At 40.0% G+C, this 14,891-nt stretch overlaps 1 protein-coding gene across 5 annotated transcripts in view; it reads left to right on the top strand.

Annotated features, from left to right (window-relative positions):
• KCNMA1 (potassium calcium-activated channel subfamily M alpha 1) overlaps positions 1-14,891 on the top strand; it is a 909,315-nt gene that overhangs the window by 827,670 nt on the left and 66,754 nt on the right. For all 5 annotated transcript variants that reach the window (XM_078150867.1, XM_078150865.1, XM_021006026.2 and 2 more), the window contains one exon: positions 5,242-5,434. In XM_078150867.1, coding sequence (XP_078006993.1) covers positions 5,242-5,434 — 193 coding nt within the window. The remainder of the gene's footprint in view (positions 1-5,241; positions 5,435-14,891) is intronic.

Genomic DNA, 14,891 nt, shown 5'->3' with positions numbered 1-14,891 from the left:
TATTAATATTTTGTTTTTTCCCAGTTACATGTAAAAACAGTTTTAACATTCATTTTTGAAATTTTGAGTTCCAAATTCTCTCCCTTCCTCCCTTCAGACTGCCTCCCCTCCCCCATTGAGAAGGCAAGCAATTCGATATAATTTATATATGTGTAGTCATGCAAAACATTTCTATAATAGTCAATGTGAAAGAAAACATAGACAAAACAAAACTCAGGGAAAATAAAGAAAAAGTATGCTTCAGTCTGTATTCAGACACCATCAATTCTTTCTCTGGGGATGGAGACCATTTTTCATCACGAGTCCTTCAGAGTTGTCTTGGATCATTGTATTGCTGAGAATAGTTAGGTCATTCATAGCTGATCATCTTGTAATATTGCTGTTACTTTGTACACAGTACATTTCACTTTACATCAGCTCATGTAAGTCTTTCCAGGTTTTTCTGAGAGCATCCTGCTCATCATTTCTTATAGTATAATCATATTCCATCATAATCACATACCACAATTTGTTCAGCCATTCCTAATTGATGGGCAGCCTCTCAATTTCCAATTGAAAAGCTATATTCTTATGCAGTGATGCAATATGTGATTATGCCTTTCAGTCTCCCTAGGGAATTGATAAACTTCTTTCATTGCAGTTTCAGACCTGTGGGTGTCAGCTTCTAGAATAGCAGAAATGAAAGAGGAAAAAAGATAACCGAGGGTTAATGGGAAAATCTCTCGTAACAGGAAAATTCTTCCATTTTGAAAGGAGCATTAAGGCATTGATCTATACGTGTTACCTTTGCCATCTCCCACCATTTATACTTTGATCATCAGATCTAGCCCTCCTGAATCCCAGATTGACACACCCAAATCAAAAACAACTGACTTAATGAACATATACCCATATGTATATGCACATGGATAAATAGTCCCCAAAATATATATAGGTAATTCCCCACCTAGCACACATCTCCGTACCCCAACAGATGTGCACACTCATCCCTTATGTACAATTCATAAATATTGTCAATTCCATCACCTCTCCTTAATCATTTCTCTGACCAGAACATTCTAAATGGGCATTTGGAGACGTCTTTTTGGCAGGACTTGGCAAAACAATTTTTGGTCAAGTTGCTGCTGATGTTTCACTAGGCTGCTCCAGAGTTTTCCTTTGTATGTAAGTATGGGGTAATTGCTCATTGATTCCCTGAGCTCACCCAGTGAATTGGCACATGTAAATGCATAGGTTCTCATATTTTATAGGACCATTTCAAACCCTCTAAAGCCTAGTGTCCCTAGGCCTGGCACATTTGTACAAAATGGGCTTCCACATATGTCTTCACATATTTCACTGTTTAAGTAATGCTCTATACAAAGTGAATGCCCAGAGAAACACAACATGTTTCCATTGATATCATTTGTATTTTTTGTATTTAGAACACATGCTTGCCCAAATGTGCTAGTGTTTTCCTGTTTCATTGCTGCTACTCTAAGTGGAAATTAAATAACTATGGACACAGATGACTGAAACATACTTTTTTTTTGGCCTACATTTTTGGTTTTATTGGTGAAGATAACTTCTGGTATGGAAACTCCCCCCACAGAGCTACATTGGTAAATTGTCTATGATCTGTAGTCTTGGAGAGTTGCACTGTCTGATTAAATGACCTGCCCATAGTTACACAGATACTATGTATCAGAGGCAATATTTGACCCAAGTCTTCCTGACTACAAGGCTAGCCTTCTATTCTCTACGCTGCAGTGCCCCTCATTGGCAAAATAAACAATGTAGTTTTGTTTTGTGTTGAGAATCTCACAAGGGAAGGAAAATAAATTGCTTCTTCTCTGGGAGAAGAGTGCCTTAGGTCAGAAAATGTTCAAAAGCTATGCCCATTCTTTCTTGTCACTCAGCCCACTTTCTAGAATTATATTGATGCTTATGACCAAGCTACCACCAAGTATTTATAAAGGATTGCTTGTCTTAATTTCTGCAGCCAGCGTACTCTCCTAGAGGGGCAGCTATTTAGACAGGAGAAAGTAGCATCCTGGATTATAACCCATGAGATCTGATGAATCCAGTCCCAAAGTGATCAGTGAGGAAAGTGATGAATCAATATGTTTCAAATAGATAGTCTACCATGGAATCAAGGTTGGACAACCAATTCAAATTTAATTTAAGCAGCATTTATTAAGTGCTTATTAGATGCCAAGAAATGGGCTAGCTGTTGGAGATGGGAAAAAAATATAAACCAAAAATGTTAAATAAAACTATCTCTGTCCTCAAGGAGGATACATTCTATCTGGAGAGGTATATCAATATATGTAAAGAAATATACAAATGCCAGACAAGTTCAAAAGGTAGAGGATATTAACACTAATTAGAGGAAATCAGGAAAAGCTCCTGGTAGGAGACAAATGAAATAAGCATGGAAGGAAACAAAAGATTCAGTGGACAGAAGTGAAAAGGGAGTATATTTCAGGAATGCGGGAACAGCTTTTTCAAACACATGGAGGTGGGAAATAGCCCAAATCAAAGAACAGCAAATAGACTGATTCGGAATACAAAGTAAATAAAGAGGAGTAATATGAAATGTCTGGAAAGCAAGTCTGAAGCCAGATTGTGAGGGACATGCTAGGCTGATATTTTATTCCAGAAACAAGAGGTAGTCATTGAAGGTTGTGGAGTAAGAAGTGATATGGTTGGATCGATTCCTTCGGGAAGATTATTTTGACAAATGTGCAGAGGATCGAATGGAGAGGGAGAGAAACTAGAAGATTTTTGGAGACCATGTAGGAGGCTGTTATCATAATCCAGCCAAGAGGGGATGAGGACTGAGCTAGGATAATGGCTGTATGAGTGAAAAGAAGGAATCTCATGATTGGAGGTGGTTCTCAGCTGCTCTGACTTGATTTTGGGGTATAGAGATTATGAAAATCTAATCAATATTATATGGAGTTTTCAATGTGGCTTTTGCACTGCCTAAACACACAGAGACTATTAGAACACAGAAGGTACAGGTACAGTGGCAAAATCACTGAATTTGGAGGCATCAGGATCTGGTTTCAAATCCTGGCTACTTGCATGACCTTGAGCAATCAACTCATGACCTCTCTATACCCCAGTTTTCTCTTTTTTGAAATGAAGTGGCTGGACTAGATGAGCTTCTAGCCTTAAATTCATTATGTTGTAATAAGAGCTGTGACTCTCATTATAAGGTATAATAAAATGTCATTAATGGCTAAGACAGGAACAAAGTGGATTTTAAGGTGGAAAGATTCTTACAACTGAGTGGATCCAGAAAACCTTCTTTAAGGAGGTGATATTTGAATTTCACTTTAATATTCAGACAGGAAGTCCATCTGTGCAGATGATAAGGGAAATTCAAACATAAGGAGCCATGTACAGAGAGATGGAGGTGGGAAAGCACATGGCATGTATAAGGGTTAGTCATGGATTAGTATGTTCAGTGGAGTTGGCTTCAAAAGTTGAGTGGTGCCAAACTATAGAGTGCCCTGAAGACCAGACTAAGAAGTTAGAACTTTGCTCAGTTGACAATAGGGAGCCATTGAAAGTTTTAAACAAATGCATGCTATGACTTTTTAGTTTTATTATTATTTTTTTAACCTGGTCTCCTAAAGTTCCTTCAATGGATTTCAGTTTTTCAAGGCCCACAATGACTTTGTAGCTCCCTGCTTGGCCTCACTGAAGGTCTTATTGGCTCTAGTTGTTTTTGAACCTTCCTCTGGTTCCCCAAGGGAGAAACATAGGTTCCTAAGAGCCCTGTGAGTTTCAGAACAGCTATGAAGACCATGTCTTCTTCATGGCTCCCTGAAAGCCATCTCTAGCCCTTAACACTGTCTTCCCTCTCCTGGTCAATTTGTCTGAAATGAATTCACTAGTATGTTCTTCACAGCCAATCTTCATATCTCATTCTTATCCAGCGTCTCTAAACGTGACTTCTGCTAGAGGCGTAGTTCCCCAAAAGGAGCGCTTCTCAGACACCACGTGCCTCAGTTGCACATACCTTCATCTTCTTCAATCTTTTTTTCCTTAATAGCCATTAACGACCAATTCTTGTTTTGGAGAAAGTCCCTGCTGGACCTAGCAAAAAGCTCTAGTTTCCAGTCTAAGAATTACCTTTAGTTCAGGAGGGAGCATCATGTAATGGAATGAAGTCCGAATTTAGAGCCTTGGGATGTGAGTTTGAATCCTGACTCTGCCAAGTGCTCTCTGTGTGACCTTGGGCAATTTGCCTCTCCATTTCCTTAGCTGTAAAATGGGGGGAAGAAGGGGGTTGCAGTTGGACTAAATGGTTTCTAAGACCCTTTCCAACCCTAGATCTACAGTCCTAAAATCCATTGCTTTTTAGCTCATTTGGGGACAGATCCTGAGTTTCCATGAAAGAGTATTTCAGGAGATCAGCCCCATGCACTTCTCAGGTATTTTACCCGTAGCTTAGCACTCTAGTGATCTGTCTTTCTCACCCCACCCTCCCAGGGCCCTGAATGTCTCCAAAATCCGTTACCACAGACTTAAAATAAAAAGACTACTTTACACCCACAGCAATAATCACTGACAATTTCCACCGATTAAGACAAGAATCCAGCTCCACCCCCCAACACACACACTTGCAAGATCTCATTTCCCCCTTGCCCAATTTTTTTGACCAAACCTAAGGCCCCATCACAGCTGCCTCACCCCAAGCCATGCATGGCCTCTGGCCCTGCCCCATGCCATCTTCTCTTGGCTACGCAGAGATCATGAGTTAGGTTTCCTGCTTGTTTTTTTTTTCTTTCTTCTTTACTTCTTTCTCCTTTCACCGGAGACAGGAGGTGACCTGCCATCAGATAAACAGACATTTAAAACCCTCCTTTTATTCTGAAAGCTAGAGGTTGCCACAGGATGATAGCTTAAATCAGGACAATTTCAAAGCAGAGAGGAGATGTAGGGCCCTGGCATTATTCCTCTTCTACGTTTGTTAGTAATAGCTTGATTGAGTATGAAGAGGGGGCCTAAAATGCTGCCATCAGCATCAAGTGCCCTTTAGATTAACATGCGACTCCTATTCCCTGGTATATAGTTAGGCTGGCTTAATGTCAGGGCATAAAACAGATACTTGTTAAATAATTTCCCAAAGCACCTTCTCAATCTTTAATTTGTTTTTATTTTCTCTCTCTCTCTCTCTCTCTCTCTCTCTCTCTCTCTCTCTCTCTCTCTCCTCCGTCCCTCTTTTTTTTTTCTTCTCTGCCAAAGGGTACACCATTAAGTCGGGCTGATTTAAGGGCTGTCAACATCAACCTCTGTGACATGTGCGTTATCCTGTCAGCCAATCAGAATAATATTGATGATACTTCGCTGCAGGACAAGGAATGCATCCTGGCGTCACTCAACATCAAATCTATGCAGTTTGATGACAGCATTGGGGTCTTACAGGCTAATTCCCAAGGTAAGGACTGCCCTATAATACTCCCCTGCAGTGCCTACAGGGGACAGGACCTGGCAAGAGGAATATCCTTCATTCAGTAATTCAAAGAGCTTGCATCAGCCAGGCTGACAGTGAAACCCGCTCATTGCTGGGATAGCTTTTAAAGGGGGCATCTGCTGTCTCTTCCCACTGTTACAGAAAGCAGGCTGGAAAGCTATGTGCACACACAAACACACATACTCTCACAATACATGCAAACACACATGCACACACTGAAAAATACATGCACAATGCATATACTCACGATATATGCAAATACATGCAGTCATTCATGCATACTCTCATAATACAAGAAAATACACTAACTCTCATACATGCAAACATGCAGGCACACAATATTCTCACACATATATGCAAATACATGCTTACACACTCACTCTCACACATGCATACAAACACATGCACACACTTTCACACATATGAGAATGGTGTACATACATGCAAACACACATGTGCACATTCACACACATACCCACACACGTTTACATTTATGTATGCACTCACACATGCATATGAACACACTACAAGCCTATACCCTCACAAACATGCAAACACATGTGTGTGCACACATATTCATATACCCACACTTTTACACATGTATGAAAACTCACATGCACACACTCTTACAGTATATATAAATGCACATGCATACACACTCAGGCATGTAAGTAAACACATATGCAAACTCATGCATGCTTCTAAACTCTCACAATACATGCAAACACTCATGCCTGCATACTCATATGTACAGATATACACATGTGCTCACATACACACATGTGCTCACGTACATGTGCATACCTGTCATACGAACACACTGTTACATATACATGCAGACACACATGCACACAAATGCACAAACAGGCTGGGATTGTTTAGAATAAATGAGCCCTTGGAAGGCCCAGAACATCAGCCATGATGCACATTGATCATACCATTGGGGTCACTTGGCTGCACATAGCTAATAAACAAAGATGGGACTGCTGATCAGCAGAGCTCTGGATTGGAGCCAGAGAAGTGATAGTTTCTGACAAATCCTGAATCCCTTCCCCACCTCTCCACCTCCCCACCTCCCCACCTCCAGGTAGCAGCAGAGACAGTGAATGTGCGTGAAACAAACTGTTGTTTTTTTTTAAATCATGACATGTTATTCACCCACTGAATTATTTTTGTCAGCTTACCAGCCCTCTCCCAGAGAGTGGATATAGCATAAAACGAACTGTCAGCCACATCTACCCTACTCCCAGGCTGAGTAATCTCCAGTCTCAGATGCTGGACAATTGTTTACAAAGATGCTGCCTTCAGGAAGCTTAAAAAGTTGATACAGCAGCATCCCAGAAATAATGTTTTAATATCCCATGAATCTGGTTGCTCCAAAGTCAAAACTTGTCCACCATAATGACATAGAGTGCCTCTTTCAATAGAACTTGGGAACTGGGGTGGGGGCAGAATGGCCTAGTAGGACAAGCACTGAGTTTGGAATCAAAACAACATGATTTTGAAAGCCTACAATTTTGACCCACATTAACTGTGTGTCCTTGAGTGAAATATTGATGTCTCAAAGCTGCAGTTTTCTACCTGTCAGATGGAACTAATACTCACAGGGTTATGTTAAGAAAAGCATCTTGAAAATCTAACACACCATGGAAATGTAAGATAGCATTGTTATCTCTGTCTATAATTGCAGTTGGATTCTATTATATAAACATTTCCAACTCAGGAGTCAATGAATCATCAATTCCTAAGCTCAATTTAAAGCCTCCAGCGTATGGTAATTCAGGGCATTTCCCTTGGAAAGTCTGGCTTGGTCTACATTCAGATCACTATGTTCCTAGTAGGTGACTTTGGGCGAAGCATCATGTCCATTCTGAGGACAAAATGTTAGCCCTAGTTGGAAGAGATGGGCAAGAAAGTTCCCTCCTTTCCTTTTTCTCCTTACTCTGGTTTTCCTAATGGGGGCATTTTTCCTGAAGAAGTAGCTAGCAGTGTGGTGGGGTAGATGGAATGCTAGATTAGGAGTTAAAAGACCTAGGTTTGACTCTGTACAACTGGAACATTTAGGCACGTAATTTTACTTATTTGGGCCTCAGCTTCCTAAGTTTGGCCAAGGCCCTTGCCAGCTAAGTCTTAATCTACGATACTATGAAACTGAAACACATGTAGGATTTAGTTGCTGTTCTCAGTGTCTTCAAGCCCAAGTGTGTCTTTCAAGATCATTGACACCTGCTAGGTCTACATAACCACTCTGTCTCCCTGCTGGACTCACTAGAAGCCTAGCTGACCCTAATCCCAAGTGATGCTTCAGCTAGGCATTGGCATGGCCAAACCAAAGGAGTCTAGGTATTGCTGGTGCCCAAGGACATTTTAAGAGAACACATTATATACTCTGAGATTTGTTGAAAGTAGGAAGGGAAGGTGCCTGAGAAGAGGGAAGAAGGCAAAACCGTTCCCCAGAATGAGGGCTGATTTCTTTTTTACTCAATAGATGTAATTTTCACTTTCTTTATTCTATAGCTCTTTATTATGCTATGGAATCGCTTGGATCCCCCTGGTGGCCCTGATGCCATCAGTTCTGGCAGGAAAATATTGGTCCAAATGGCAGTTTACTTTTCCATTTAGTTCCATACCCATTAAGTCCCATAGTATGATTCTTCCTGTCTTTCAAATAGCCAAGTGGTATCGAGTCCTAGCACCATCTAAAACGTGACTCTCTTGCCAAAAAGAGCATCTGTCTTTTGGTTTGGGCTGTAAACCCTGAGATCAGCCATCCCGTTATCTAGATAATCAAAATATTAATATTCCCCCCCTTCCCTTTTTGACTCCCCTCTGTGGCACACGTGACTTCAGAACCAAGCTAGCATAGGGACTTGGATACAGGTTTTCCAAAAGATTTGGGATGTGGTGGTTAGTTGTCAAAAACAATTAGACTGATAGGTGGCACACCCCTCGCTCCCTGGGTAATCTGATGTGACAGCCCAGGCTGTGAGAATCAGTTTTAATATAGAGTAGTCAGGACTACAGCAACAATTACATAAAGCAGGTGAAGCTGCTTCTGCTGGTCAGCAAACATCAGCTCAGAACCACTTTACAGCTCTTTACCGGCATCTAAGTGCCTGTATTTACAGAGTGGCTGTCACTTCCCTCTGCTTGGAAATCTGGTGTATTATTTAACACTCATTTATCTAGGGAAAGCATTTCAATTTAAATCAACTGGCACAACACTGCCTTTTGCCAGACTCTATCCTCCTATGCAGCCCCCTTCCCCTGATTCTAAAGGACAAATAGCAGAGCTTGTGATGTCCATCTATGGAGCAAAAACCACAGCCCTGTCCATAGCTGGGGAGGGAAGGAGGAAGAGGAACCCTTTTCCCTGTTTTCATGTTGCTGTCTGATTCTACTTTTTTAAATAGTCTGGATGTGAAGACACATGACTTGTTGCTCAAATGCTGAGTTTATGAATTGAACATCTTACATATCCCCCCCCTTTTTGGAGGGACTTCTACTTGAGAGCTCCCAGCTTGGCATCTCCCCTCACTAATGCCAAATGACCACCCAACTGTAACATATCATCTTTGATCCTGGAAGCACTTAAAGATGATGTGACACATTCAGAATCATACAGTCAGTCAAGAAACATAAATATACTTACTATGCCAGGTACTATGCTAAGAACTAGGGATGCATAGAAAGTGATAGGATTTGTCAGAGGTGTCAAAGCCCAGATCTTCTTTACTCCAAGGCCAGCTGTCTATCCACTACATCATGGTGCCTCAATCTGTGCACATGGAAAGAGGAAGACATGTATGTTTGCATATGTATCATGTGATCATAGAGCTAGAGCTGGTAGATACCTCAGGTGCTGTCTAGTTTAACTGACTCATTTTACATGGTCCAGGAGGTTCACCAATTTACCTCAGCTACCACAGCTGGTAAGTATAAGAAGCAAGATTTGAATCCAGGTCATCTGGCAACCAGAACCAGAGCTTTCTACTGTATCATACCATCTCATGTGCCATGCATGTGCAGATATGTATATATACACACAAGTCATTTAATCTCTCAGAAACTTCAGTTTCCCCTTTTGTAAAATGGTGATAATGCCTGACGTAGCTACTGCCTTGGGGCTTAAATGAGAACATATGTAAAAATAATTGAAAATCATTACATTATTTATATTTATATGTGTATTATATGCGTACATACATACATAGCTATACATGCATGTATAGAGGATAGAGAGCTGGTCTGAAAGCCAGAAAAACTTAGAGATATGAATTTAAGCATATATATATATGTATATGTATACACACACACAAATGCATACATGCATACACACACAAGGTCCAGATATGTTGACTTGCCATGCACACATATGTGTATATGTGTGTATATATGTGTGTGTATAGATATCAAGTTCTGTCTTGCTATGCATACATGCGTATGTGAGAGTATGTATATATAATACACAAACACATCTATATGCATATGTAAATACATATATCTTTATATAAATGAGGTCTAGAGAAATTTGTTTGCCACACATATATGTATGTATAAGTATGAAGTTGTGGCTTGCATTACATATATGTATATGTATGTATAGACATATATGCACAGTGTATATGTATATATGCGTTTATGTGTCTGTGTTATGTATGCATGTGTGTATGGCAAGGCACAACTTCGTTGGACCTCATTTGTAAAATGAGGGTGTCTGAATAAATTATCTCTAAGGTTTAATATTCTGAATCAGTTTTACATTTTTATATAGAGAGATAGGGATAAGACCTTTACCAACGTAGGGCAGCACCTTCTGTGGAACTTAGAGTCTTAGAGCATTGTCCAGATCATTGAGAGTTAAAGAGATTGCTCAGGGCCATGATGCCAGGATGTGTCAGAAGAAGGACTTGGCCCTAGGTCTTCTGGCTTTGCAACCAGCTCTTTATGCATATTACACATACATGGAAAATGTTATGATTTTCAACAATCTCTACATATATTATCTCGTTTAAGCCCCTAGGCAGCAGATACTATAAGTATTATCACCATTTCACAGAAGGGAAAACTGAGGCTCTGAGAGGTTAAAGGACTTGGCCGTAGTCAAAGAGCCAGCAAGCATCAAGGGCGGGATTTGATTAAAGGCTTTCCTAATTCTTAGTAAGAACTCTGTCTGCTTCAGCAGGCTGCCTCACATGTGTATATACATCAGGGGGTCACTGCGGGATAAGCAGATTTCACTGAGTATATTTGTAAATAATATACAATAGCATTGACATACATCTACTTAGAAACACGCCTTCCTCCCCAGGTGTTACATCACTTATTCAGAATGCTACTGATAGTTGTGCCCAGATTCTCCAGAGCCTGGTGTGGGGAGTAAGGGCTGTGAGTCTTATGTAGGAAGTGGCATTTTTTCTTTGGAAGCTTATCAACTTTCAATGTATGGAAAGGGTTGAAGGAAGACTTAGAGGGGATGTGCTGACCTACTTCTATAGCCCAAATTTATATTGGTTGTACTAGAGAAAAAACAAAATGACTGCACCACTTATTACATCCATGAATGACAAAAAGTTTACACTCACAACACCTGTGGGGCTTGCATCTATAAGAAGAGTCTTAGAGGGGCAGCTAGGTGGCACAGTGGATAGAGCTCTGGCCTTGGAGTCAGGAAGATCTGAGTTCAAATCTGGCCTCAGACACTTGACACTTACTAGCTATGTGATCCTGGGAAAGTCACTTGACCCCGTTGCCTAGCCAGAAACAAACAAACAAACAAAAAAGAAGAATCTTGGAGGCAGAAGGCTCTGAAAGTGGATATGACTTGCCCAGATTCACATAGTCTGCCCCTATAGAAAAGAGGCTGAAATCAATTAGATGAATGATAAATTCCTGCATTTAGCTTAAAAAATCAGCTACACAAGTACCTCTGTGAAATTAGAGGTAGGGGAGGCCTAGCTGAAGCAATTCCCAGGAAACTATGGTATGACCAGGTGTGGTGATACATACCTGTACTCCCTGATACTGGGGAGGCTGAGACGGGGATATCTCTGAACTTGGGAGTTCTGAGATATTATAGTCTAAAGTGATAGGGTGTCTACATCAAGGCTGGCCCAGGAGGGGGATGTCACCAGACTCCTAAGAAGGGATGATTGGCCCAGGTTGGAAAAGGGGTGATTGGCCCAGGTGAAAGCTGCTGTGCTCATCTGTAGTGGTTAAAATGTGTGTGTATAATTCACACACACATATATACTATACATGTACATATACATACACACACATATGTGTGTGTGTGTGTGTGTGTGTGTGTGTATATATATATATATGTATACACACATACATTGTATCATGTGATCATAGAGCTAGAGCTGGTAGATACCTCATATACACACTGCACATTCATTTTATATATCTATATCTATCTATCTATCTATGTATCTCTCTATCTATCTATCTATCTATGTCTCTCTATATATATTAGTTGCAGAGTAACCCCTCTATTTCCAGCCTGGAAGAGATGGGGAAACTAGTCTTTAAAAAAAATAATTAGAAAAATATTAAAGGCAATGTAGTATGGTAGAAAGAACACTGGACTCGAAGTCATGAAACCTAGGTTCAAATCCTGGCTCTCCTATTTACCACCTCAGTTTCCTTGGTCAAGTCATTTCTACTTCCTAGGCATCAGTTGCCTTATTTATAAAAGAAGAGTTTGAACCTAATGCTTTAGAAGGCCTCTTCCACTTTTTTAATCCCATGATTGATAGGTTTTAGTTGAGTTTTAAAACTCAATATATGTCAACCACAATATCCAAAACAACGGTATAGCAACCTTTAAAAGGTCAAGTCAGGTCTAACAAGCAGTTTTCAAGTGCTCCCTATGTGCCCTGCACTGTGCTAAGCAGTAAGGCTACAAAGAAAGGCAAAATCATGGTGTCTTCCCTCAAAGAGTTTGCTCGCTAATGGAGGAGACAGCATGCAGACAACTATATATGTGCCAGCTCTATATAGGGTAAGTTAGGTGGTCTCAGAGGGAAAGCACTATCAATGAGGGGCACTGAGCCGTGCTTCTTGCAGAAAGTAGGGGTGACATTTGAGCCAAGGCTTGAAAGAGCCAGGGCAGGGAGATGAGGAGGGAGAGCGTTCCAGGCTTGGGGGACAGCTGGCAGTCAGGAGGAGGAGGAACAAAATGTCACTGGATCCCAGAGTACATAGAATGTCAGAAGAGACTGAACATGTGCGAAGGGGACAGGGCATGAAGGCCTTTCAAAGTCAAAGAGAGGGTTTTATATTTTATCTTGGGGGCAATAGGGAGCCCTTAGAGTTTATTGATTTAAGGGAGTGTCATGGTCAGCCTTTAGGAAGATCACTTTAACAGTTGACTGGAGATTGGTTTGCTTTATAGGAGGGTGGGGATTTGAGGCAGTGAGATCACCCAGCAGGCTTTTACTATAGGTTGCACCAAGGTAGCTGCCGTATCTAGGAGAAAAGAGGATGTGTGTGAGAGATGTAATGTTATAGTAAGCTTACTTATGAGAGCATAGTGTCCAAAGTGAAGAAGGTAAGATTGCTTTTATGTTATGCTCTGGTCAGATCACATATGGAGTACTGTGTTTAGTTTTCAGGGCCCCATTTTAGCAAAAAACCATTGGTAGACTGGAATGTGTCCGGAAGAAGATGAGCAGGATGATGAGATGTATGAAGAATATGTTGCATAAAAACTGATTGAAGGAATTGGGGGATGTTTAATCTGGAGAGGAGAAGGCTAAGGGTAACTTAACAACTATCTTCAAGTATTTCAAGGTCTGTCATTTTGGAGAAGGATCCAATGTGTTCTTCAGAGCTAGGAACAAAGGGTGGGGGTTAGAATGGGAATTTTAGGTCTGTGTATTAGAAAGGACCTTAATAATAGAACTAGTGAAAAGTTGAGGGGGGTGCCTTGGGAGATAGTGGGAGGGGCGGAGTTTCTTCTTCAGTGAAGATGTTCAAGTTAAGGTTAGATGGGTACTTGTTTGGGCAATCTGTAGGTGATGGGGTGACTAACTGGGTACTAATTGGGCTAGAAGTACCCTGAGGTATTTTCCAACTCTGATAGACTGTAAACTCCTTGAAGGCAGAGACTGTCTTATTCTTGTCTTTCTATCCTCACAGCTTGACATAATTCCTAGGACATTATCATCATCCTGTTCTTCATCGTTATCATCGTCATTAACATTTATATAGATATTTAGGGTCTTCAAAGTGCTTAATGTAGCTATTTCCCCCTTCGATCATGGCAGTGTCCCTGTGAGGTAGGTATTTTTGTTATCCCCATTTCAAGGAAGAGAAAACTGAGGCCAAAAAGTTAAGACATTTGCTCAGGATCATCACACAACTAATAAGCATCTCAAGCAAGATTTGAACTCAGGTCTTCTTGGCTGCCAGTCCAGAGTTTAACAAATGCTTGCTGAATGCCTGAGGCACAGGTACAGAGGCAGACTAAATGGTGTCTGAAGTCCCTTCTAACTAGTACTGGATTTAATGAGCAGGTCGAGGCAGCTGCTAAAAAAAAAAAATAGGCTTTGATTCCGTTACCAGAAACATAGCAATCCAATGAGGGAAGTTGACTAACCTACCATACTCTGCTCTGATCTGACATATTTGTATCAACCAGTCAATCAACAAAGTTATTAAATACCTACTATATTCCAGGCACTGTATCAAGTACTGGGTATCCAAATATAAAGAATGAAACATCCCTATACCCCTGGAGCTTACATTCTAATGAGGAAGAGAATAAGAACACATAAAAATGTATACAGCATAAAAATAAAGTGAATAAATGCATATGTATATATATATATATGTATATATATATGTATATATATGTATATATATATGTATATATGTGTATATATGTATATATACATATATATGTATATATATGTATATATATACATATATATGTATATATATACATATATATGTGTATATATACGTATATATATGTATATATAATACATATGTATATATATATACACATATATGTGTATATATATACATATATATGTGTATATATATATATACATATATATATGTATATATATATACACATATATATGTATATATATATACATATATATATGTATATATACATATATACATATATATATATATATACATATATATATATATAAGCAGACAAAATGGTTAACTACAAAGTAGTAAACATTGGGAGGGAGGGCACTAGTCGCTGAGAAAATCAGGAGAGGCTTCATGCAGAAGATGGTGCTGGAGCCGCATCGTAAGAGAAGGATTTTATAAGATGGGGGTCAGGAGTTAAGAGCATTCCAAACATGTGGGACAATTAATGCAAAAGATTGGAGGTGGGAAATGGAGTATTGTGTGTGAGGAATAGAAGAGATACAGAGCATACACATGTCAA

The sequence above is a fragment of the Phascolarctos cinereus genome, unplaced genomic scaffold, assembly GCF_003287225.1.
Source record: "Phascolarctos cinereus isolate Bilbo 61053 unplaced genomic scaffold, phaCin_HiC Scaffold_3;HRSCAF=262, whole genome shotgun sequence".
In the NCBI taxonomy this organism is placed as follows: Eukaryota; Metazoa; Chordata; class Mammalia; order Diprotodontia; family Phascolarctidae; genus Phascolarctos; species Phascolarctos cinereus.
This window is presented reverse-complemented; position numbering and strand designations above follow the sequence as displayed.